Source organism: Schistocerca americana, chromosome 4 (genome assembly GCF_021461395.2).
Source record: "Schistocerca americana isolate TAMUIC-IGC-003095 chromosome 4, iqSchAmer2.1, whole genome shotgun sequence".
NCBI lineage: Eukaryota > Metazoa > Arthropoda > Insecta > Orthoptera > Acrididae > Schistocerca > Schistocerca americana.
This window is the reverse complement of record NC_060122.1, coordinates 827,222,242-827,250,087: the sequence shown is the minus strand read 5'-3', so window position 1 is coordinate 827,250,087 and position 27,846 is coordinate 827,222,242. Positions and strand designations below refer to the sequence as shown.

Genomic DNA, 27,846 nt, shown 5'->3' with positions numbered 1-27,846 from the left:
GCCATTGCCAGTCTACATTTTATATCCTCTCTACTTCGACCATCATCAGTTATTTTACTCCCTAAATAGCAAAACTCCTTTACTACTTTAAGTGTCTCATTTCCTAATCTAATCCCCTCAGCATCACCCGATTTAATTTGACTACATTTCATTATCCTTGTTTTGCTTTTGTTGATGTTCATCTTATATCCTCCTTTCAAGACACTGTCCATTCCGTTCAACTGCTCTTCCAAGTCCTTTGCTGTCTCTGACAGAATTACAATGTCATCGGCGAACCTCAAAGTTTTTATTTCTTCTCCATGGATTTTAATACCTACTCCGAATTTTTCTTTTGTTTCTTTTACTGCTACTCAATATACAGATTGAATAACATCGGGGACAGGCTACAACCCTGTCTCACTCCTTTCCCAACCACTGCTTCCCTTTCATGCCCCTCGACTCTTATAACTGCCATCTGGTTTCTGTACAAATTGTAAATAGCCTTTCGCTCCCTGTATTTTACCCCTGCCACCTTCAGAATTTGAAAGAGAGTATTCCAGTTAACGTTGTCAAAAGCTTTCTCTAAGTCTACAAATGTTAGAAACGTAGGTTTGCCTTTTCTTAATCTTTCTTCTAAGATAAGTCGTAAGGTTAATATTGCCTCACGTGTTCCAACATTTCTATGGAATCCAAACTGATCTTCCCCGAGGTCCGCTTCTACCAGTTTTTCCATTCGTCTGTAAAGAATTCGCGTTAGTATTTTGCAGCTGTGACTTATTAAACTGATAGTTCGGTAATTTTCACATCTGTCAACACCTGCTTTCTTTGGGATTGGAATTATTATATTCTTCTTGAAGTCTGAGGGTATTTCGCCTGTTTCATACATCTTGCTCACCAGATGGTAGAGTTTTGTCAGGACTGGCTCTCCCAAGGCCATCAGTAGTTCTAATGGAATGTTGTCTATTCCCGGGGCCTTGTTTCGACTCAGGTCTTTCAGTGCTCTGTCAAACTCTTCACGCAGTATCTTATCTCCCATTTCATCTTCATCTACATCCTCTTCCATTTCCATAATATTGTCCTCAAGCACATCGCCCTTGTATAAACCCTCTATATACTCCTTCCACCTTCCTGCCTTCCCTTCTTTGCTGGACATCAAGTTTTAAAATTAATCTTTGAGTAATCATTGCTTTATGTGCAAATTCTCTGCAGATAAAGAAGAATCCCAAATGGATCTCTGAGTGAATATTTCTGTGTTTACTGTTATGTGTAGGATGGTAAATAAGGTAAAATTCTAGGGTTAAGAGTATACAATGTACAAAATTTCATGTGATGGAGAAAATGCAAAGTATGAAAAGAAAGACATATAAAGTAGGAGTTAGTCGAAAAATGAAAGGAGGAACAGTAACCATTCACCATCTTGTTGAGGCATTGAGCAGTTAATAGTAGCATAACTAAGACTGAAGACATTGCTGAGCTTTCAGACAATGTGCTCCTTCAGAGCTAACTAACAATGCAATTAAAAATAGAGAGATGAACCCACATGATTACATGGGCCCACAGGGCCCAGCACCACAAAGGATATGACATAAACAGATGTGTGTGAGGTGTAGTGGATGATTAGTCTGACCTCTGAAATGAGATACAGAAGAAAGGAAAGGAAAATTGCAGAGGCTGTTAATAAAGATCTGTTTGGCTTTAGGCACTGAAAAAGTACTTGACAAGCTCGTTTTCTTCATATGCCATAATTTCTAAGCAATAGCCAGACATGTTTAGAATTAATTTTATAACCTATTCTGTTCTTTACATCACTAGGTAAGTGCTCAAAAATTTTATAGCTGAATACTTCACTCCTGTGTGTTCCATACGAAGGGTGGATAGCATAAGTCATTTCTCCTTCTATTATTATATTTATGAATGTTACAGATGTTTCCAAATTGCAGCTGGTTGTTAACAAGAAACTTCAATAAGCAGTAAATATACTATGAGGTTCTTTCTGATATGAGATGCTATGGAAAAGTTCTTCTGATGTATGTGTTGTTCATGAAGTCTAGCTAGTACAACAAAATGCTGCCTAGTGGTATCTCATTCAACCTTTGTATGTCAGTGTCTCAAGCAGCTTTGCATTAAGTGGTCATGTTTGGTTTTAATGTGCATTTCCCATAGTCGTGTATTGTGTGTCTTGCGAAACTGACAATGATGGGCATCTGGGAGCAACACGTGTGCATAAACTTTTGTTTCATACTCAGAGAAATGCAGCAACACATAACATGATGCAGATGTAGACCAACACATACATTTGAAGAACATGTTGAAACAAGCATTTGGGGAAGATGCCTGAGGTCACAGTCAAACTTATGACTGATAAACAATTTCAAGATGGCAGAACATTGTTTGACAATGATGCTCATGTTTGATGGCTGTCAATTGTCTTAAGATGTAGCTGCTGTTTGAAATACAGTGCTGGAACATCACAGGCAGACCACCCAGGACATATGCAACATCATGGAACTGTCTTGTGGGACATGTCAGAGGATTTTGTCCTATGAACTGCACATAGGATGGATAGAATTCCAAAACCAAGCAGCAATCATCACAATGGAAGAGTCCATTTTCACCCCATCCCAAGAAAGTCCAACAAGTGAAGGAGACTTTGAAATCCATGTTCATCTGTTCCTTCAGTGTGGAAAAAATTGTTGACGCGGATTTCATCCCTCTTCAGTAGTCCATCAATGCAGTGTTCTACTGTGATGTCCAGAGGCATTTGAGGAAGAAAGTAAGAAGAAAAGTCCAGAAAAGTGGTGCACCAGTGACTGGTTCTTCCATCATGACAGTGTGAGCTCACACACTTCGCTGATCATACAGGAATTTCTGATAAAAAACAAAATTACAGTTCTTCCTCACTTACCACCTGACCTGACACCAAGTGACTTATTTTTATTCCTCATAAAGAAACTCAAGTTAGAAAACTAAAGATTTCATGCAGCTGTGGAGCGTAATGCAGAATCACAGGTGGTATTAAACTAACCCACAAAGAATGCATTCCAAGAAGCTATCAGTTCATGGAAACACCAGTGGGAGCAGTGTATACACCCCCAAGGAGACTGCATTGAAGGTGATGGTGGTGAATAAAATCCAGGTAAAGTGTAATTTTATTTATTGGTGTGTTTCGGGAACTTTTCAGTAACACCTTGTGTTCCCAAATATTTAAAGAGATTATCTACAAATGGTGCTAGTGTGGACATCACATGTTATCCTTACTACAAGCTTCTGTGCAACAAATACTTTCTTCCTCAGTGATGAGATATCCTAGAATGTGATGCCATAAAACATTATTGAAAAGAAAAAGGAAAAGAGTCAGCTTTTTGGCATTTGCATCTCCAAAAACTGTTGCAATCTGTAACAGAAAAGTTGTGGAGCTTAGGTACTTAAGGAAGTGAATTACAGTTCAGAATATTGTCAGTACAAACACTTAATAATAATTTAGCATACTCTTGTTTCATTTATTAATGTATAATTATGTGCTATTTGTAATGGTGTGATCAGGCCTTGTGCAGTTCAGAGTTGCATGAATTGTATTTTATCTAAATTGGGTCAGGATCCATTTAGAGAACCAGTGACTTTTTGAAGTATTGAAACTTTTCCATTAGGGATTATTATAATACTTCAATCATTAGCAAAGAGAACCATTTCTGCTTCTTGCACCACTTCTGCTTCTTGGATATTAATGCCAGATGATTTATATTTAAGAACAGAAGTGGACTCAGTATCAATCCTTGCAGTAATTTCTCTGTTTCTGAAGACACTTTTTCATTGTGTACACTCTGTCAGTTCCTTAATGCAACACTTTGCATCCTTTTAGTCAATATGATGAAAATTTACCACCAGTAGCATCTCAGATACCATAATCTTCAAGCTTGTGTAGAACTGTGCTGTGCACAGTATAATGGTTTTGACATCTCACAGAAAATACCAGCATGCAGTATTTTGTCATTTAAAATTTGTGTAATATTATTTACAAACTGAAAAATCGCATGTTCTGGGGAGAGACCCTTTTGAAATCGCTGTGGAGTGTGACACTGTTTGAGATAGGTATGTTGTGCTTCTTGCTTACACGTCTTTTTTCAATACCTCCGAGAAGGAGACAAGCAGTGAGACTGGTCAATAATTGTTAATATCTGTATTATTGCCTTTCTTGTAAAGGAGTACCACAATAGCATACTTTAGAATTTCTGAATATGGCGCATAAGAATAGGATTTTAGTATTTTACTTGAGATATTATCACCATGAGAGTTTTTGCTTTTGAGGGAGTTAATTACACTCATAATTTCTTTGATACAACATGGAGTAACTGTGATTTGGAGGTATGTATGTGACATTGATATTATTTCTTGCATGTATTCCATTGCATTATCCCTTGAAGTGTGTATTAGGAACATTGGTTACCTGATTGTTTTGTACAATAATAAAGTCCTCGCATTCCTGAATTGATTGTGTGGTTTCCCTTTTAATTATTACCCACAAAGATTTAATTTTTAATTTTGGACATTACACAGTGTAGTAACACTGTTCACGTTTATGTCGCACTTCACTTAGCGTAGACCGGGACTGTGTCCTGGGCATGCCCGATGTTAACTGACTGGGGATGGCCCATGCTGCCGGAGTTGTTGTTGCTGTTCTTGTTGTTGTTATGCCGGCAGAGGTCGCGTCCGAATTCTCGCGTGCCCTCTGGTGGACGGGACTCTACTTGCGGCAACTACCGTCCGTGATGCGCCGTGCCAATGTGCGCCTCCCGCGATCTTTCTGGTGGCTACTGCACTCCTCCTCCTTCGGGGGGGTGAAGCCACTGTGATCCACTGCGTTGGAAGGTGGAGCGTCGGGCAGGAACGATGACCTCCACATCCATTGGAAGGCCGGAGTCGAGGGGATCTGCCAACTCTCGAGCCGGAACCTTCGAATACGGCTGGAAGTGACCCACATGAAGAGGCCCCCGTCGTCCCACCACCGGAGCCCAGGACAGAACGGGTGACAAGCTGTCGAACTCCGGATCCTGTTCCACCTCGGGAGGGGCAAGACCCAGTGGCGGGGACAGTGGGGAAGGGACGACCACAGGTGAACCAACCTCCTGAGAAACCGGGCCTGCGAGGGGGGCCGGCTCTCGCTGGGGCATCTCGAACAATGGCGATGCTGGTGCTGGAGCTACTGGAGGCTGCCAAGGCTGAGAACCATCGCAGTGCGGCAGAGGCACAGCGGAAAGAGGAGGCAACGTCCCCTGTGAAACCAACACAGGTGCCGGCAATGGGGAAGCCGGTGTCCGAGAGGGCGGAGGGTGGGTGCCCGAACATGGATGTAGCTGATTTTGGTGACGACGTACCACCCGGTCCCCCGCCTGCAAGGTATAGAGCCGGCGGCCATTTCGGCGCCGGACCACCGCCAGTATCCAACGTGGATTGCGACCAAACCCACGGGCCCAGACCGACATACCCAGTGGAAAGCCAGGTACTCCGTTTTGCGAAGACTGGTGAGGATCAGGCCGGAGGAGGTGCAGCAGAGTCCTAGGCTGACGCCCATGGAGGAGCTCTGCGGGGCTGCGTTCTCCCATTGGTGTGGTCCGGTATGCCATCAGGAAAAACTTCAATGCTTCCTCCGCAGGAAATTCGTGCACATACTTTTTCATCTGCGTCTTAAATGTGCGCACCATGCGCTCGGCTTCCCCATTCGATTTTGGATGGAAGGGGGGAGAGCAAACGTGCCGAATACCGAAGCACCTACAAAAATCCTGGAAGGTCTGCGAAATAAACTGCGGTCCATTGTTCGAGACCAGGGTGATTGGCAGACCTTCCACAGAAAAGATTTTTGCTGGTGCCTGGATTGCAACTTCTGAAGTGGTTGAGGAGCAGCAAACCACATATGGGAATCGGGAATAAGCATCAATGACAATGACCCAAAAGCCATTGAGAAACGGGCCCGCAAAATCGATGTGAACACGTTCCCATGCTTGGGTTGCCGGCGGCCATGAAGAGAACGCTGCCCTGGGAGATGCCTGTTGGCTCGCACACTGGGAACAGGCGGCCACCAAGTGCTCAATTTCTCTGTCAATACCAGGCCAGTACACATGTCTGCGAGCCAAGGTTTTAGTACGGGAAACACCCCAGTGCCCCGCATGTAATAACGTGAGGACCTCCCTTCGTAAACTTGCAGGAACAACCACGCAAGGAGCTGTATCATCGGTAGCCAGAAGGAGAACTCCTTCCAAGACCGAGAGGTGGTCTCGTAGAATAAAATAATTACAAAGAGGGTCCGAGGCCCGGCCCGGAGGGCGGGATGACCACCCCTGCTGAATGAGGTGAACTACTTGCCAGAGAACAGGCTCAGCTGCTGTTTCCCTGGAGACTCGAGAACCAGTGATCGGGAAGCCATCAACCGCTTGGCGGGACGCCACATCCAAATGAAAACACATAATCTCCACTCGATCGAACGTAGGATCCGGGCCCACCGGAAGACGGGAAAGATCATCGGCGTTGGCATGCTGTCCTGTAGGGCGAAAATGAATGTCATAATGGTACTTAGAGAGGAACAAGGCCCAGCGCTGTAGTCTGTGGGCCGCCCTATCCGGAATCTGAGAGGCGGGGCCAAATAACGATATTAACGGCTTATGGTCAGTGATTAACTGAAACTTCGTGCCATACAAGAAAGGGTGAAACTTGGTAACAGCGTAGACAATGGCCAAAGCCTCTTTTTCCACCTGGGAGTAATGGGCCCGCACGGGACTAAGCGTTTTAGACGCAAACGCCAGTGGTTGCTCGGAACCATCTGCGTTACAATGGGCCAGGAGCGCCCCCACCCCATACTGCGAAGCATCTGTAGCCAGGACCAGCGGCTTATGGGGATCAAAAGTAGCCAAACAAGGCGCTGATGTGAGGAAGCCCTTCAACGAGGTGAACGCTCGCACGCATGCAGGCGACCAATCAAAAGGAACACCCTTGCGCAGAAGGCAGTACAGGGGGCGGGCTATGGTGGAAGCCCTGGGAATGAACCAGTGGTAATAGGCTATCTTGCCTAAAAAAGCTTGTAACTCTTTCAGCGAAGCGGGCTGAGGAAGGTCGACGATACCTTTGAGCAAACTTCCTAGTGGCTGGATGCCGTGCCGAGAGATGGTGTAGCCCACGTACTCAATGGACGGTTGGAAGAAGTTTGACTTATGCAGGTTGCAACGCAAGCCCACAGACCTGAATTTGAGATAGAGGATGCGAAGGTTGTGCAAGTGTTCCTTCGTGCTGCGGCCTGTGACAATTATGTCATCCAGGTAATTAATACAATGAGGGATTGTCGACGTGATGTGCTCAAGATAATGCTAGAATATCGCCGGGGCACTGGATATTCCGAAGGCCAACCGCTGGTATTGGTAAAGACCAAACGGGGTGTTGACGACCACCAGCCGTTTGGAGTCCTCATCATGTGGTATCTGATGATAAGCCTCCGAAAGATCGATTTTCGAAAAATATTAGCCTCCCGCCACGACGGATAACAATTCATCAGCACGAGGCAAAGGATAGGTGTCCACCACCAATTGGGAATTAATGGTGGCCTTGAAATCGCCACAAAGATGTAATTTTCCCGAGGGCTTCCTTACAATAACGAGGGGCGAAGCCCACTCACTGGAAGAAATGGGAAGAACGACCCCTAGGGCTGTCAGCCGGTCTAGCTCTTCCTTTACCTGAGGGCGGAGAGCCAAGGGGAACTGCCTCGCGCGTAGAAAATGCGGGCGAGCCGACGCCTTCAACGTTAAGTGAGCTTCAAAATCTGAAACACGCCCCAGGCCCTCCTCAAAAATATCTGGAAAGTCTGAGATCAAAGATTCCAATGATTGATAGGGTATGTCTTCAGAGACCAACTGTATGGTGTCAGCGATAGAAAAACCGAAAGCTTGAAAGGCATCCAGGCCAAAAAGGTTAGCGGAGCTCGCATCACTGACAACAATAAAAGTAATAGGCCGAGTGACTGATTTGTAAGTCACATCGGTAGTGAATTGACCCGGTAGGGGAATGAACTGTTTACCATTACCACGTAGACGCCGGTAAACTGGCGCCAACTGGGGCGATCCAAGGTCGGAATAAGTTTGTGCATTCAACAACGAAACTGCCGCGCCCGTATCTACTTGCAGTTGTAACCGGCGCGACCGAACCGACACCTCGATAAAGAGTTTGTGTGCTGATGCGTCGAGAGCCTGGCCCGATGAAACTTCCTGAATGTCAACGTCCATGTCCTCTGTACCTGCTTCCTTCGATTCTTTTGAGGCTGAGCGGCAAACTTTAGCCATGTGACCTTTTTTATTACATTTGCGACAAACGGCCCAACGCTGGGGGCACTCTGACCGATCATGATGTATATAGCACGACACACAGGACAGTAACAGGGGCCGGCGGCCAGAATTCCGTGACGCGCCGTGCGGGAGCGGCCACAACGGCCGGATTGTACTGCTCGCACGTCGTCCACCCCGGACACTGTGGACGCGGCCGCGCCGCCCTGAACCGCCGCGACGCCGCACCACGCTTCCAGCTGTTGACCTGCTGCGTGAGAGACTTCATACGATTGAGCAATGGACAGGATTTCCTCGAGGGAAGGGTCTTCTAACTGCAGGGCCCGTTGCCGGACCTCCCTATCAGGGGCCGAACGAACAATGACATTGCGTACCATAACGTGGGCATACGACTCTCGCGACTGCTCCGTGACAAAATGACACTTGTGACTAAGACCATGCAGGGTAGCGGGCCACGCCCGGTAAGACTGATGGGGCTGCTTCTTGCATTGATAGAACTCGACCCTAGCCGCGTGCGGCGGCGATAATATGAAGACAGCAATGAACACAATGCGTCAAAAGACATGGACGAGGGTTCCTGCAATGGCACTAGCTGCCGCAAAACTTGATACAGTGAGGGAGATTTCCAAGACAAGAAGAGAGCATGACATACCTCTGCATCGGCAACATGAAACGCCTGGAAATGCTGCCGAAGGCGATGTTCATATGCGTCCCAATCCTCCGCCGTCTCGTCATACGGGGGAAAGGGAGGAGGGAACAGCGGTGGAGCAGACGGTATGGAGAGCAACGCCAGAAGCACTTGTTTCATGGTGGCCATGAGCTCCGTCTGCTTCTCAACCAAAACCCTCACTAAATCCTCCATGCCGTGGCGAAGCTGCGAATCCAGAACGACGACGCAACACGCGAAAGAACGACCCTACTCGTCGCCAATTGTGTAGTAACACTGTTCACGTTTACGTAGCACTTCACTTAGCATAGACCGGGACTGAGTCCTAGGCAGGCCCGATATTAACTGACTGGGCATGGCCCGTGCTGCCTGAGTTGTTGTTGTTGTTATGCCGGCAGAGGTTGCGTCCGAATTCTCGCGTGCCCTCTGGTGGACGGGACTCTACTTGCGGCAACTACCGTCCGTGACGCGCCATGCCAATGTGTGCCTCCTGCGATCTTTCTGGTGGCTACTGCACACAGAGATTTCTGATTTTTAATAAACTTCAAGACAGCACAGCTTTTCTTGTAATATGAAATAGACCTACTTCGATGTTTCTCTTAACCATTTCACATAATTTCCTTTACCTTGCACATAATATTTTAATTCCTTTTGTAATGCCAGTATGATTCTTTTGAAATGGACTTGGCATATTTCCTTCTCCATCTTTTCCCAGTCTACCTTTGTGCTCTGTTGACAAGGAGTGTGACACTGACAGGATGTTAAATTCCAGTCTTCCTTCTTTTCCGTAACATACATACTTCTGAGTTGTATGTACCTATGTTCCATATAAATATCTTTAACAAAGATTTTTTGTTAAGAGGGGAGGTATTTTTGTATATCAACATTGTTTTGTTCTTGATGCTCCTGAATTTAGGTTATTCTGTTTCTTATGTCTTGTAGCATTGCTTTCAGAAGTGGTATAGCACAAGCAGGCAAGAGGTGGAAGTCGCAACCAGTCAAGAAAGGCTTATGACTGGGAAGAAAAATTAAAAATAACTTATTTAATTAGGAACATGTTAACAGTCATATATCATTACAGTCCAGGGCCTTAGAGCATTTGAGACTTACATATTTGTACCAACACTGCACAAAATCTGATATATTTATTACAACAAAAAAGTGTGAGTTTGAATGTGTTTACCAGTGCAAATGACACATATTCTGTGGTTTAAAAAGTGTAATAAACCAAAACATGAGTTACCATAAAAAATGTCAATGTAGACCTTAAAAATGAAGTTACAGCTCTTAAGCACTTGGGACAAAAATATTGTGATGAAACATTGTGTTTTATTGGTTTATTTCATACGGTAGTCATGGACAGTACATGACAAAATCTCTATTACTAATTTAAAAATTTATTTTTTGGTGGTTCTGTCCAATTTTTGTTACCTGTAAATGAGTGTATTTGGCAAAAGCTACTGTTTCTTCATGTATCTTTGCCTGGTAATGTATTACCAATTTGTCAGTATGGCAAATTATACTATATATCTGTAACAGATATATATCACTGCTGGATTTACCAGATCCTTCACTTCACATAAATTAATATTATGTGCAAGACAAATCTGTGTGATATATATACTTGTCTACTTTGCTGTACTGACTGTCTCATAATAAAAAATATTTAAAAATAAATAATGTGTCGGCATTTTGTCACAATATTGGCTATTAATTTGATGAATTGTCTTAGTTCCAGCTGCTTGAGACGTTAATAGAATGATATACTAGCTGCTGGGATTAAGCTTTCAGAATGTCTAAGGAAGCACTGTATTTCCTAGCCATTTTTATCTTTATATCACCTAGAAATATGTCATAGTAAATTTCCAGTTCATATATACTTCAGTGTGGCCATGATCAATCATCAGTGTACATAATTTAACTTTTTTATTTGTTTTTTTCGGCAGACCTTTTACATTGCGTTGGTGGCTGTGGCTGATGTTTACTGGCAGTATGCTTGCTTGTGCCATCAGTGTGAAGTTTGTTGGTCTTTTTGTTGTGATTCTTGTTGGTTTGCATACTACTGCTGAATTGTGGGAGGTATTGGGTGACCTTTCAAAGCCAGTGGTAAGTAGATAACCTCTAAGTGAGTTTAAAGACTGTTCAATATTATTTGTGGCTGAAAAACTATGTTTTGTATCTTTTCAGGTATATACAGTGAAACATTTCCTAGCTCGGGCTTTGTGTCTTATACTACTACCAGCCCTTCTGTATATGCTCTTTTTCTACATCCATTTGGTAGTTCTTAGAAAAAGGTAAGAATAACACTGTTTGAACATTTTTTATTTTTATTTTTGTTGATAATGTGTGTTATTAAATGTTCTTCCAAAAATGGTACTGTCAGTAATCATTGCTATTGTTCTTTTTAAGGTTTCAATAAATAATGAAAAAATAGTATTCCCATGATCACAAAAGTAGAGAAAATTATTTAACTGAATAGATTAAAAAAAAAATCTGCTCACCAAGTGGCGGCAGGACACACATGTAAAAGATGGTTGCAACTGGCAAGCTTTCAGAGCCAGTGGCTCCTTCTTCATGCAGAAGGGTTGATGGGGAAGGAAGTGCGGTGAAGGAAAGGGATTGGAGAGGTCTAGGAAAAGGGGTAGATTTTGGGAAAGTCACCCAAAACCACGGGTCAGGGGAGACTTACTGTATGGGATGAGAAAGAAAGACAAAAATAGAGGCTATACTGTACTCAGATCTCATTAATTTACTTACAAACAACAGCCATTGGCAAAGTCAAGACCTCATTTAGTTTAGGCATGCAGTCTGGTGGCCCAAAAAGTGTATCAGAAGACACTATCTGTTCAGTTATATATTCTAGCACACAAGAAAGGAAGAAAAATTAGTGTTTAATGCTACATTTGTGTCACAGTCTATAGAGGTAGATTAGAAACTCACACTGAACAAAGTGACGTAGAAAATCAACCATGTTGTCTTCAAAGGAGCCATCCTGGCATTCATCTGAAGTAAAAATGCTGCACTGGAATTTAAACCCCACTCCTTCTGAATAGAAATCCATTATCAGCTGAATCTATGCCTCACACACAGTTCTAACTCATCACATATAAGCAAGCAGCTTATTCATTGTTTTCCATTCGAAAAACTGAATTTATACCTTTGATGAGCCAAACAGCCAAAACATTGTGATCACTGTCTGCTACAAGATTGGATGCACCTGGTGGTGTTGTGGGCATGTAAGACAGTAAGGAAAGTATACAAGCAGAGCTCAGACAAATGGGAAATCATTCTAGTGATGATACAGCCCACAAAGTAGGGAAATGTACTGACCTAAGCAATGGTCCAGCACATAGAAATGAGCATCTTGGAAATGGCTGACCTGGTCATTTGTTCACATTTTACTGTCATCAGCATCTATGGAAAGGGGTTAAAGTACATTGAAACCATGAGCAGGTAACAAGATGGTGGATGTGTGTGCCTCATCACAGAATGTTGAGGGGCTTTCCATCTCTGTAAAGCCATTTAGGTGGTGATTTTTGGCATATCTGACAAGAGTACAATGCTGGTGCGGGCACAAGTGTTCCGGAGCACACTGTTCAGTACAGAATGTTGAGCATGGGGCCCTGCAGCCGATGACCCCTGTTGTTTCCCGTTGACCCAACACCATCATCAGTTAGGATTACAGTCGGCACTTAATCATTGAGGCTGGACTGTGGATTAATGGAAATCTGCTCATTTGCGTTATGTTTATTGTCACACAAAGTTGATGGTTGTGTCTGGATACATCATCTAGCTGAACAGCTGTTCAAAACAAGCACCACATTTGTATGCGGGACAGTCGGGGCTGTATTATACTAAAGGGCACATTTATCTTGCCTTCCACGGGATCTGTGGTACTAATTGAAGCCACGACAAAAGCTGTGGACTATGTGAACATTATTGCTGACTACCGGCATCCCTTCTACTTAATGACTTCTCCAATAGCGATGGGAACTTTCAGCAGGATAAATGTCAGTATCAAAAGTCAAGAATTGTTCTACAGTGGTTTGAGGAGCCTAGTGGTGAACTCACATCCATGTTGTGGCCACCAGTTTTGCCTGAACTGAACCCAGTGGAACTTAGATGGCACATTATTGAGCAGCAGCTCCATGACAACAAACCACCAGCCCACAATTTATGGGAATTGTTTAATGTGTCCATAGACATCTGGTGCCCCATACCTAAGGACTTATTGAATGCATTCCTTGTAGAATTGCTGCTGTATTGTGTTCCAAAAGTAGAGCAACACATTATTAAATAGGTGGTCATAATGTTTTTGCGCCATAGTGTATATACCAGTGCTGTATATGCTGCCTATGTACGGTATTGTGTAGTCTGATTTTTGCCAAATATCGATTCCCATTATTTTTATTTGGTGAATTTATTGTTCTAGAATGGAGTTAAAGAATAGGAAGATTCCTAACTTTTTCCCTGAATAATACACTAATGTTTGTGAAAGTTACAACAGTAACAAGAATACATGTGACTAGAAGGTGCTTTGTACTACTCATATATACTTCCTTTTTAATTTTAGTGTATTTTTGTGTACAGCCAGCACTAAATTAGTAGCTTATTTGTTGATACTGAGTTGCACAAACAAGTCGGGGAGTCTCTTAACACTTATCTTGTGGAGGTGACAGGTAAAATTTCTGTGATGGAAACACACTCCCATCATTGACAACTGGCAGTACACAGACAATCAGGATTATGTAAATCTACATGTTCTCTAATTAACAGAATTTAGTATGGTGTGATAGCATCACATGCCTGCCAACTCCCCCCCCCCCCCCCTCACATCCCCTTCCCAGGCTGCCTTCAAAACTGCTACTGTACGGCCACAACTGTGAGTTCTTTGACTGCTGTGGGAGAAGGCTCATCACACTACACACTAGAACACATTAAATACACACATCAAAAAAAGTTTAGCATCACCTTGGTTCTGAGAGTCAGCTCTTTAGAGGTGGTGGTCCAGATTGCTGTACACAGCAGTACCTCTAATACACAGTAGCATGTCCTCTTGCATTGATGCCTGCCTGTATTAGCTGTGACATCCTATCGACAAGTTCATCAAGGCACTGTTGGTCCAGATCGTCCCACTCCTCAACAGAGATTCAGCATAGATCCCTCAGAGAGGCTGGTGGGTCACATTAACCGTAAACAACTCTTTTCAATCTATCCCAGGCATGTTCGATAGTGTTCATGTCTGGAGAAAATGCTGTACACTCTAGTCAAGCGATGTTGTTTTCCTGAAGGAAGTCATTCACAAGATGTGCATGACGGGGGTGCGAATAGTTGTCCATGAAGACAAATGCCTCGCCAATATGGTAGCACTATCAGTCGGAGAATGACATTCACGTATCGTACAGCGATTACAGCGCCTTCCGTGACCACCAGCGGCGTACGTCACCCCCACATAATGCCACCCCAAAACAGTAGGGAACCTCCACCTTGCTGCACTCGCTGTACAGTGTGTCTAAGGCATTCAGTCTGACTGGGTTGCCTCCAAACACGTCTCTGACGATTGTCTGGATGAAGGTGTGTGGGACACTCATCAGTGAAAAGAATGTGATGCCAATCCTGAGCGGTCCATTCGACTTATTGTTGGGCCTCTCTGTACCGCGCTGCATGGTGTTGTGATTGCAAAGATGGACCTCGCCATGAACAGTGGGAGTGATCTTACCCATCATGTGGCCTATTGCGAACAGTTTGGGTCATAACACGACGTCCTGTGGCTGCACGAAAAGCATTATTCAACATGGTGGGATTATTGTCAGGATTCCTCCAAGCCATAATTCATAGGTAGCGGTCATCCACTGCAGTAGTAACCCTTAGGCGGCCTGAGCAAGGCATGTCATAGACAATTCCTGTCTCTCTGTATCTCTTCCATGACCAAACAACATCACTTTAGTTCACTATGAGACATCTGGACACTTCCCTTGTTGAGAGACCTTCCTGGCACAAAGTAACAATGTGGACAAGTCGAACCGTGGTATTGACTGTCTAGGCATGGTTGAGCTACAGACAGCACAAGCTGTGTACTTCCTTCCTGGTGGAATGACTGGAACTGATCGGCTGTCGGACCCCCCCTCTGTCTAATAGGCGCTGCTCATGCACGGTCGTTTTCATGTTTGGTTTGCTTTAGTGATATCTCTGAACAGCCAAAGGGACTGTGTCTGTGATACAATATCCACAGCCAACGTCTATCTTCAGGAGTTCTGGGGACCGGGGTGATGCAAACCTTTTTCTGATGTGTGCATAAGTTCACTTTATTACGTAAATGAATAAAAGATTTATTTAACTTTGACACAGATCTTTTCCATATGATTGCTTGATAAGTTACAACTGTTATTGACTATCAAAGCATCACTTGATGCACAGCTTAACAAACAATTCTCTTGCTTACAATATTCCACATGTAAATGAACAAGTCTATCAGACACTTAACTATCACATTGGTCCTATACTATGATGTTGACTCCTTCATATGAGTGCACGAACTGGGCAGAGCTCTGGGTGGCTCAACAGTATCTTGACCTCAGTGTGAGGGTGCCACTGTGTTGAGAGGGGAGGCATGGTCTTCTAGGTCATCTCCCATATCTCACTGCAGATTGCGGTGAGCCCTTGCTAATGTCTGTGGTATCAATTCGCATTGCCAACTTCGGTGAGGCAATGCGATCCCCCCCCCCCCTCCCCCCCCTGTCACCTCCATCGTCATCGTGTAGGGCAGGTGCATGTGACAATGGCACGGTGGAAGACTAGACATGGATGCAAATGAGGGGGCAGGGATAGGAACTGTGGCAGATGGTGTCTCCCTACCTGCATCCCGGTATCCACTGTGAGGGCATCCAGGAACACCAGCAGAGAAACCAGACACAGGGTGCACAGCCACATTTAGGGATGTAGGTGCTGTGGGCAGCTGGAAGGGCAGTGATCTGCTGGAGCAGTGTGATGATCTTCCGGGTGTGACTCATCCGTGGACATTGGTTTGGGCAAATGGAAAGGTGGCGGCACTGGTGATGTCGCAGTGGCAGTGGCTATGCATCAATCTCCGTGGGCACTACAGGTGAAGGTGTCCACGTGTCCATCGCGACTGCCAGAGAGATAGCTGCGACTACAGATGAGGACCCCAGCAACATATTGCATCTGTGGACAAACGTTCTGCAGTAGAATCACTGACACACTCATACACACAGTGCAGCTGGCTGCGGTGGCACCACAGTAGCCCAGCAGAACAGTGCATGACATAAAATTACTTTGGTTATAACTCTATGCTCCCAATGCTGTTGCTTGCCAAGACTTTGTAAAAGACTTCATCCTGTGGCTGAAACTTTGTCTGACCTGGTGAAATGAACTGTTTCTGTGGCGGCCGCAGGAGATGTAACAGAGCACACTGCCTTTGACCAGGTAACAATTCTGCTGACAACATTTCATCACGTAGCAAGAACTGGTGGGAGTAGAGAAAAATTTTTCAGTGCCGTATTCCATGTGTTGGAGGAATGGTGTTTCTCCATGTAACCTCTGAACATTCGAACAAACCATTCAGATACACTATTTAATTGTGGGTGAAAAGGTGCAGCTGTCACATAGCATGTGTGCTATTGGTAGCACAAAGCTGTTGGAAATTAGGTGACCTGAATTGTGACCTCAGGAAGACCTTCAAGACAAAAAATAGAAGACAGAGCCAATACCGTACTTGCAGTAGTGGTGGATATCATGAGGACAACAAAAGAAAACTTATACTGTAAGCATTAATCCCTAACACCCATCGCTGGTTCCAGAATGTATCCACAAAATCTGTATGAATGCACTGCCATGGTCTAGACGGACATGGCCACTCAAAAAATCGTTACAGCAGAACTGACTGATTGTCTGCAGAAGCTTCACAGCAAGCAGTCATTTGCACAATCTGAGAGCCCATTCCCTGCCAAGTACAATTATGGTGGGAAAGTTGCTTTGCGCGAACTATGCTTCAATGACCTTGGTGCAGGGTTGAGCAATCACAAACCAGACATCGCCAATCTCTGTATGCAAGATCAGAACACTGACTGCATAGAAATCATTTGACAATGTGAAAAACATCATCACACCACAGGTTGGAGAATTTCTTTCGAACTGCATGGCCACCCACGGCTCACGTATTGCAAAAGAACCTGAAGAGCTTCGTCAGTCGAAAACATGTTTCCCCAGATGGATCAAACACTGTGTCGGTACCAACCAATTACCGAGACAACATGTCATCATTCAGATGTTGAGCAGTGGGCCATACTGATAATTAGACAAAATCAGAAAGCAGTGTTGCAATTTCTACGCTATCTGGTAAGATTGAACAGGGCCATCAAAGGCCAGTGATCTGTCAGTAGATAGAACATCCTACTGTACAAATACTGTCAGAATTTTGTAACACCATAGATAATGGCAAGCACCTCCTTTTCAAGCTGACTGTAGTTACACTGTGGTTTGTGTTTTCAAAGCAAAAGCAACAGGTCTGTCAGGAGAACTGATCTTATGGGAGAGCACCGCTCTGACCCCTTAAGCAGAAGCATCCACAGCAGACATGAGAGGCTTAGCTGGGTCAAAGTGAATCAAACATCTACAACTTAACAGTGCCTCTTTCAATTGCTAAAATGCATCTGGTATTCTTTGGATCACATGAAACGAACATTTTTCCAGTGCAGCTGGCTAAGCAGAGCAGCAATTTGCTCAGCATTAGGAATAAATTTTATATAATAGATAAGTTTACTCATGACCAAATGTAGCTCCTTAATGTTACAGGTTGCTGGCAGACCTAATCGCAGTCTTGTGTGTTGCAGTTCTAAATAGTTCAATTCTTCCTGAAAAAAGGGGCAGTTTTCCATGTTGCACTCTAAGCCAGCTGCAGAAATAACCTGAAACCAGCATTCTAAATTTACTAAATGTTCAGCGTGACAACAATATCATCCAGATAATTAGTACAAAAAGAGACTTTCAGTATTAACTGTTCCAGGAACCATTGAAAAATTGCAGGAGCTGAAGCAATTTCAACTGGTAGTCTTCGAAACTAGAAAAACCTAAGTGAGTGTTTATCACAAAATATTGCTTCAACTGTTCATCCAGCATTAACTGTATGTATGCCTCTCACAAATCTATCTTTGAAAAGTACCTGCCCTGTCCCAGCCTGTCCATCAGCTCCTCCGAATGTAGAAGAGCAAAAGAATCCACTACTGTCTGTGGGTTTACTGTGCCTTAAAGTCTGCACATGAATGTAAACCACCTGAAGGCATCTTAAGAATGACTGAGGATGATGCCCATTGGCTTGTGGAAATGGGCTGAATAACACCATTCTCTTGCCATCTTTGCAGTTCCTGAGCAACTTGCTCACATAATGCATAGGGGACAGGTTACGCGTGAAAAACTGTGGCTGTGCATCGCCTTTTACAGTGATGTGAGCTTTAAGGACTTTAGCACTTCTTACCTTTTTCTTTCAGTGCCTACCCAGTCCAAACTGGATTGGTGATCTTGTTGGTTATTCTTTTCTTGTTGGTAGCAACGTGGAATAGTTCTGTTGAAGGCATATTGAACCAACATCTGAGGTTGTCAAACCAAGATATTCATCTTCTTCCAGGACCTCTTTTGCTGTTGATTTTCCCTTGACGTATTTTTCTGTAACAAATCATATCTATTATACTTAATATGTCATAGATATTGCAACTTTTGGCATTTCACTCTCTTGATTAATTTAGTTGTTGTGTTCAGTCTTCTCAAAAGTCTACATTTATCACTCTCTGGGTCCAAGGTGTTCTCACCACCTATTAAGCCACAGTTCAAAAACCTCCAGCTTCTTCATGTTTTTCATTTAAGATCCATGTCTTTACCCCATATAGGAGGATGGAGTATACGTAGCAGTGCAAAAGTCTGGTTTTTGTCCTTAGAGTTAGGTTATGGCTTTTGAAGACAGCACTCATTTTCCAAAACACAGTTCTTACTTTCTTGATGTAGTCTTTATTTCTTGTGAGTTATCCCAATTTTCATTTATTATGGTTCCAATGTATGTATATTGTTTTACCCTTTCCATAGTTCTTTGGTTTATGACCAAGTTTATTCCTGGAATATTTTCCTTACTTACGACTATGAGTTTTATCTTTGTGATGTTTATTTCAAGCTCATACTGACTGCTGGCTTGTAAAATTCTATCCATTTATTATTGTAACACTTGAATAGTGTCAGAAAAAACAGTAGTATCATCAGCATAGCCAATGTTGTTTAATCTTATTCCCTTTATCAAAATTTCTTCTTCTACTTCTTCCATGGCTTCCCTAAATGTGAATTTGAGTATACGTTAAATAGTATGGATGAAAAGATACATTCCTGTCTTACTCCCATGAGAATTTTGACAGCTTCAGTGGGGTCTCCATCAATATGCATCACTACTGTTTGATTCCAGTAAAAGTTCTTGATGATTCCCAGATCTCTCTCCACCTTTTCAATATTTCTCAAAATCTCCATCAATTTGTCATGTTTTACTCTATCACAAGCCTTCTGTTAATCTATTAGGCTAGCAAATACATTATTTTTATTTACATCTATCAATCAATAGTTGAACACTGAACAAGGCTTCTTTCACACCCACGGTATTGACAAACCCAAGCTGATTAGGGGCTTTCTGTTCCTCACATAGCCTATATATTTTTCTGTGCATCACATTCAATAGCAGTTTCAAGATATGGGTCATTAGCTTATCACACAATAATCTCCACATTGTCTTGCATTTGGCTTTTTGAGCAGACTAATGAACTCTGATGTCAGCCACTCCAATGAAATGTTTCGAGTGTTCAATTTGTTGCATGTCTAGGGAACATGAGGTCAAAGACTCAGAAGTACCATCATTTTTTGAAGAATTATTGCATGATACTTGTCACACAAAGCTGGTCATTGGCCTGGTGAAATATGGCACATGTAGGTCCCTGACGAAGTGCCTGCTCTAAAAACATCCTGTGTGGAATGACTACTTTATAAGCTACCCTCTGCATTCATTGGTGCCCTAAACTATCCACAATGCACTCTTACAGTAGAGGCTGCCAGACTGTGATCATCATGGTAGCATGTAATATGCTTGTACCCATCAGAAATTGACAGTTTGATATGGGACTCATTCAAAAAAACTAGTTTACCAGTCAGTATATTGCAGACACTTGTTTCAAACATCAATCATTGTCACACCATTGTGCCTTGTACAAGCTAGAATGTCAAGGTATGGCAAACATACCCCAAAGACAAATCATTTTGCCTTCTTTTCACTCATTCACATATAAGTATTGGATCCTGTCACGAAGATGAGACGTACACCACTCTAGTCATATGTTGTGGACTTTGATGGCTGGTATTTACATCCTTGGTGATTTTAGTTATACGAATATCAGGCCGTGATTTAAGATGTGTTTCTGTACCTAATGCTGGAAGCATCATCAGAGGCTGCACAGACTTCAATAATCGACTGAGTTTTTATAGTGTCTGAGGATGTCTACAGCACTAGGACATGAAACATTAGGTACAAAAACATGCCTTAGACCATGAGCTAATGCCCGTTTAACTAAAATCACCAACGCTACACCACTGTCTTTAACATTTCCACTTTGATAGTTTTTATCTAAGTGAGCTTATTGTAGCACTGATCTTTCCACTTGCAAAACTAAGGTTCCTGCTGGCTCTACATGTATTACATAGTGAAAAGAAAGTTCTGCATCCTGGTTTTGGATGGACCAATCGGGCCCCACCGGCTGCCGTGTCATCCTCTTCCATGGGCATCACTGGATAAAGTATGCAGAGGCACGTGGTCAGTACACCGGTCTACCAGTCATTATCAGGGTTCCTGACCTTGGAACCATTACTAATCAGTCGAGTAGCTCCTCAGATGGCCTCATGAGGCTGAGCGCATCCCCTACCAAGGAAAAAATCCCAGGCACTAGCGGGAATTGAACCCTGGTCTCCTACATGGTAGTCAGCTGTGCTGACCACCGATCTGTACTCTGATTAGCAGATTGCAGTGGTTGTGGGGGGAGGGGGTGTTGCCGGAGAGCAGCCAGCCGCACTTCACAAGGCACTGCACCTACATACAGAACAGGCATCGTAAGGACCCGCAGCGTTCGAGAAAGAACTACAAATAAAAGGTAGCCAGTTCCTACCACTTGTCTTGTTGAAATGCCAATCACAAAGTAATTTTATCAGAGTATGGAGAGGTGGACTTGTATATGACATGTGTCTGCAGTATTACTTATTCCTGGTACACTGCTCTAAATAATCTTCAAGTTTTGGTTCAGATGTACCATTCTCCTGAGTGTTGCATTTTTGCATACATTGGTGTAAATGTGGACATAATTTGCAGAAATGCTCATTAATGAATTATAAATAGCTGATTGTGTTTGAATACCAATATGTGCTCAAAATGGCCGTTCATATGCCGAGTTGTAGATATCAAATATTATTCTACAAGTCAGCTCCTTTGTTTGCGTTCAATGCATGGAAATTTATTCTTTGAGATGCGTTTCTTCAATATGTATTCTGTGTTGGTAACTGAATTTTGATATATCTTTATTTAATTCACCATGTTAGCACAATAATGTATATAGTAACATCAGTCAGAACTGTATCTATTTCCTGTTGTCAGTGATGAACATTTCAAATTAGTATAGCAGCACCATATTTGGCTACACAAAGTTAATTTTCACTATTCAAAAATTATACAAGGTTTGGCTGAAAAGTAATGCCTCCACCTTCAACAGTTGCCAGCATTGGTATGTGGCAGGTACTGGCTTGTTCCATAGCCTTTTCTCTACAGCTCCAGTTGGTGGGAAGTCTTAGTACTGAACGGTTGTGTTGTTACGGTGTAAAGCAAGGAACCCTGCACAGACAGTCGGTCAACGCGATTTAAGCAACATGCAGTCATTGAATTCTTGACAGCAAAAGGTGTCACCCCAAAGGAGATTCATCAGAGAATGAAAGCGGTTTATGGTGATTGTGTTGATGTGAGTACTGTGCATTGTTGGGCGAGTAAGTTTAAAGATGTTGAGGTGGGAACATTTGACCTGCATGACAAACAAAGAGTTGGAAGGACTGTGACAGCAACCACCGAGTTTCGCAACCAAAATGTTGACAGATTGACTCAGGATTATCACCATATCCTCAGAGAGAAACTGCAAGCACAATCGGCATTTCACTAGAACGTGTGGATTACATTATTGCTTTGCTTGGCTTTTGGAAGATGATGGGTACCCGGGATGCTGACTCCTGAAATGGAAGTGCACAGACTTGAAATTTGCCAGGAACTCTTTTCGTGTTACGTTAATGAAGGTGATGCCTTTCTCCATTCAATTGTGACAGGAGACGAAACGTGGGTACACCATTATGACCTGGAGATGAAAATCAGTCTATGGAATATCGACACAAAGACTGTCCCCAGAAAAAGAAGTTCAAGATGCAGCCCTCAGCTGGAAAAATCATGGCCACAGTGTTCTGGGATGCAGACAGTGTTATCAGTGTTGATTTCCTTGATCATGGTACAACAATAATTTCAGAGTGTTACATCACAACGCTGCAAACTCTGAAACCACAGCTAACAAGGGTCCTAAAAGAAAAGGGAAATGTTTTCCTGTAGCATGACAATGCAAAACCACACACTTTACGTGCCACCACTGCAGAACTTCAGAGACTTAATCTCACCACCATACGGCATCCTCCATACAGTCCAGATCTAGCACCGTCTGACTTCTATCTGTTCCCAATAATGAAAGACGATCTGCGAGGACATCATTATGCTTCTGATGAAGACGTTGGGAGAATTGTGAGACTGTGGTTGCAGAAACAGAGTGTCAACTTCTTCTGTGACGGCATCAGAAAACTTGTTCATCGTTGGCAGAAATGTATCCAATTGGCTGGTGATTATGTGGAAAAGTGAATATTGGTAATTAAAGATCACATTCTAAGGATTATTTCTGTGTTTGATTTATTAAAATATTCTTATCCAAACCCAATTATTGAAGGTGGAGGCATTACTTTTCATCCAACCCTATTTGTTTTTCTCTAAAATCTTCCTTGTCTTTGTTCAAGATTAAGACAATAACCAAACTGATTTATGTTTACAGTGGTAATGGTGATGGATTTTATAGTTCAGCATTCCAGTCACAGCTTGAAGGGAATTCACTGTACAACGCAAGTATGCCCAGAGGTAAATCTGTGAAATATATTTTGATCTGTCATAGTTTTTTTGAGTATGTTATATGTCAAAGCTTAAGCCTTCCCATAATGTGTAACTAAAATTACACATTATTAGCAGGCACATTATTAGCCATTATGAATTACCTCGAAGAAAATTTATTAGTGACAAGTTATTAGCAGGCAACTAATTGACTTACAACAGTTAATCAGTATAGAAGAAACACAATAGTTTCCAGTGTCTGAAATATTATCCTTTTACCTAAGGTCAGCATCCTAATACAAATTCTGATTCCTTTACAGTATGTCATAATTTCAAAATGAACTGACAGAAAGTCAAAAGAGACAGAGTGCATCTTCATTTATAGCAAGGAGCAGGTTAAGAATAATGTATTATGTAAATATGGATAACTGTTAGGGGGAAAAAGAAAAAACACGAAAAAAAAAGAAAAGAAATGACACACCCCGTTGCCTTTCTGCTGTAGACATTTAGTCCAGTGTATACTCCACTTGCATATGACTATGAAGATGGTAACACTACCTCTCATTTCCACAGGTTGTTATAATATTACTCCTATTCTCTACTTGAAAGCTAATAGTGGTGAAGGTTATTGGATATTGTTCATTGTGGCATTTCCTATTCCATAAGAGAAATCGAACTCTTAAATCTTTTTCTCTTATTTTATCATGAAGATGATTTCTCCTTTTATAGGTGGGCCGCAAGCAAATATTTTCACATTCTGAGGAGAAAGTTGCTGATTGAAATTTCATGAGAAGGTCCTACTACAGCGAAAATCACCTTTGTTGTAATGATTGCCACCTCAGTTCATGTATCATATCCATGGCACTGTCTTCTATATTTAGTGATAATACAAAACATGCTGCCCTTCTTCAAACTTTGTTGATGTCCTCCATGAGTGCTATCTGATGTGGATCCCATATCGCACAGCAGTACTCCAGAAGAGGACAGATAAGTGTAGTGTAGGCAGTCTCTGTTGCATCTTCTAAGTGCTCCGCCAACAAATTACAGTCTTTGGTTTGCTTTCCCCACAGCAGTATTTATGTGATCTTTCCAGTTTAAATTATTCTTAATTGTGATCCCTAAGTATTTAGTTGAATTCACAGCCTTTACATTTGTTGATTTATTGTGTAACCAAAATTTAACACATTCCTTGTAGCAATCATGCGGATGACTTCAGTTTTCATTATTTAGAGTCAACTGGCACTTTTCACATTATAAAAATATCTTCTCTGAATCATATTGCAATTGGTTCAGAACGTCTGGTGACTTCACGAGATGTTAAATGACACCACCATCAGCAAACAATCTAAGATGGCTGCTCAGGTACTTACATAGATCAGGAACAGCAGAGGGCCTATAACACTTCCTTGGGGAATGCCAGATATTACTTCTGTTTCACTCAGCTGCTTTCCATCATTTACTACGAACTGTGACCTTTCTGACAGTAAATCACAAACCCAGTTGCACAACCGATATGATACTCTGTAGGCACACAGTTTGATTAGATGTTGCTTGTGAAGAATAGTATCAGAAGCCTTCTGAAAATCTAAGAATATGAAATCAATTTCACATCCCCTATCGATAGCACACATTACTTTGTGAGAATAAAGAGCTACTTGTATTTCACAAGACCAATAATTTGTGAATCTGTGTTGGCTATTTGTCAATAATAAATTTTCTTTGAGGTAATTCATAATGTTTGAACACAATATATGTTCCAAAATCCTACTGAAATTTGATTTTAGTTACTCATGTTGGCAGTTGTTCTTTATTTGAATTTTCAGCTGTTTACTTTGTCTTCTTTGATGATGAATTTTGGAAGCCCTGCTTTTGTGGCACTCTAATCAGTACAATACCATTACCATCATACAGTAAAAGTGTTGATTGCGTCTTGCCTCTGATGTACTTTAATTATGACCAGAATGTCTTTGGGTTTTCTGCAAGGTTTTGAGATATAGGTTCATTGTGGAAGCTATTAAAAGCATATCACAGTGAAGATCATGGTAAATTTCAACTTGTGTAAAATTTCACCAATCTTGAGTATTTTGTGTTCTTTTAAATTTGGCTTGCTGTTTTTGTAGCTTCTGCAACAGTGGCCTGACCTAGTTTGTGTACCTTGGGGAATCAGTGCCATTTCTTATTAATTTATTTGGTATATATCTCTCAAATGGCATCGATACTGTTTTTTTGAATCTAAACCACATCTCAGCTTCACTTACATAGCAGATTGGAAGAAGTGGTAATTGTTTCTTGGGAAAGCATCAAGTGAATTTTTATTTGATTTTTTAAAGAGATATATTTTGCAGGGTCATTTGATGGTCCTGGATGTTACAATATTAAGTCTTGTCAGAACAACCTTGTGGTCACTGATTTCTTTATCTGTCATGATGCTTCATATTTGCTCAGAATTGTTTGTTGCTCAACCATTTGTTGCAACAGCTACTTCAGCCCTGTTTCTTAAGTGGGGTTGATCAGCTGGTATTGGAAGCACATACACATCATTCCTTATGAGCCCCCAAAGATAAAAAATTGCAAGGCATCAGAGTTGGTGAACGTGGAGGCCATGCAAAATAAGCTCTGTGATCTGGCCCCTTGCAGCCAATCCAGCGGTCAGTTACAATGTCGTTTAACAAATCGTGTACCAAGTTATGCTTGTGAGGTGGCAGAACATTTTGCTCCCAAATAAAGTTCTGTGCTTCAGCTTCTTAGAGTTCAGGAAAGAGCGATAAGGTAAGAAACACCAGTTACTGTTGCTTCATCAAAAAGAAAGATCTATAAACTTTCCACCAGGATATGACACAAAAAAAAATTCAGTTTAGGGATGTTTTGTTCCCCCTATAACATCTCATGACGATTTGCTGACTCTCAGATGTATACTTTGTGTTCACATTTCCACTGTGGTGAAACGTTGATTGATCACTGAAGATAACATGATTCAGAAAATCTTCATTGTTATGGAGCAACATTTTGTTTGCCAAGTTGGCACATAAACCATAGTCTGTAGGCTTTGGAGCTTGTAACAACTGCAAACGATAAGGACACAGTTGTATGTGCCTCCACACAGGTATCACTGCAATTACTAATTCATGACTAGCCTTCAGAACTGATTTCTTGGGGCTATGTGAAAGACTCTCTTTCTCGTTCAACACATTCTTCAGTCACCCTTGATAATCCTGTACTCTTCCCTTTGCAAAACTATCTATGGATGTCATTATCACAACAGAACTTAATATGGAACACATGTTGCACTGTAACAACAAATTCTGTCCTTTGCAACATGTAAAACACAAAAAGCTTTCCATTCGATAGTCGCCATCATTGATTCTAGTGGTTTCCAAAAGAAGACAACTGTTTCACTGGGGGCCAAAACACACAATAACCCTGGGTTTGGTGTGCGCCGCCGGTGGGGTGGGTGGACTGCTGTGGCCTGTTGTGGGGTTGTGTACCACTGCGGGCTATGGTGGGACAAAGCTTCTGCATCGTTTTTAGGTCCCCAGATCAATACACAGTACACAATGTATTATGTGGACTTGTGGGAGGATGTTTAATTGGCACTTATTTTATCGATGGCAATCTAAATGGTGCAATTTATGACTATTTCTTAATTAATGTTTTACCAATTCTACTACAAGATATACCACTTCATGACAGAATGGCGATGTACTTTGAACGTGATGGATGTCCAGCGCATAGCACATGTGCAATTGAAGCGGTATGAAATAGGACATTTAATGACAGGTGGATTGGTTGTAGAAGCACCATACTATGGCCTGCATATTCACCAGACCTTATATCTCCAGACTTCTTTCTTTGGGGAAAATTGAAAGATATTTGTTATTGTGAGCCACCGACAATGCCTGAAAACATGTCAGTGCATTGTCAATGCAAGTGCGACAATTATTGAAGGTGATTTACTCGCTGTTGAGAGGAATTTCATTGCGCGTATTGGCAAATGCACTGAAGTTGAAGAACATCATTTTGAGCACATTTATTACATTAATGAGGTTATTATGGTTGCTTAAGCAATAACAGCATGTATTCCCATAATTTATGATAAGGTCACTAAAGTAAATGTATCAAATTGGAACAACAGAAATAAAGTCTAAACATAACTACTTTTTGTGCTTTAATTTAGAAAATCACATTGTACCCAAGTGTTCATCTAAATGGGTGAGACATATTATAACTGTTGGAATATTACAGCGCTACCCATCAGAAAGTGAAACAAATGTTCCAAATCAAACATTCATATTTATTTATGTACTGTATGAATATGTAATAGAAATTGGGACTACCTACTTTAAAAAAAATGCTGTTTCTATCAGTCTGACCTATGACAGTGCCATCTAGTGGGCCATCCATAGCACCATCTGTTTTCCCTCGTCATGCTCAAACAGATTTGTTCTTCTTGTTTTTTCGTTTGATGCTAATTTCGTGAGATATTTGGCCCAGTCACTATCAATGGACCACCCTGTATATATTGATGGTACTCACATTTTTAATTAGTCTTTTCTGTTTTGGAAATTTGAAAATTGCAGTTTCTGTCTGTGCAAACATTACCAACTGTAAGGGTATATGTAGGTGTCACATTTTGAAAATTTGAAAACTGCAGTTTCTGTACGTGCAAACATTACCAA

At 42.1% G+C, this 27,846-nt stretch overlaps 1 protein-coding gene across 5 annotated transcripts in view; it reads left to right on the top strand.

The window, feature by feature from the left end:
• LOC124612316 (protein O-mannosyl-transferase 2) overlaps positions 1-27,846 on the top strand; it is a 192,500-nt gene that overhangs the window by 113,504 nt on the left and 51,150 nt on the right. For all 5 annotated transcript variants that reach the window (XM_047140443.1, XM_047140444.1, XM_047140445.1 and 2 more), the window contains 3 exons: positions 10,911-11,070; positions 11,152-11,258; positions 23,118-23,200. In XM_047140443.1, coding sequence (XP_046996399.1) covers positions 10,911-11,070; positions 11,152-11,258; positions 23,118-23,200 — 350 coding nt within the window. The remainder of the gene's footprint in view (positions 1-10,910; positions 11,071-11,151; positions 11,259-23,117; positions 23,201-27,846) is intronic.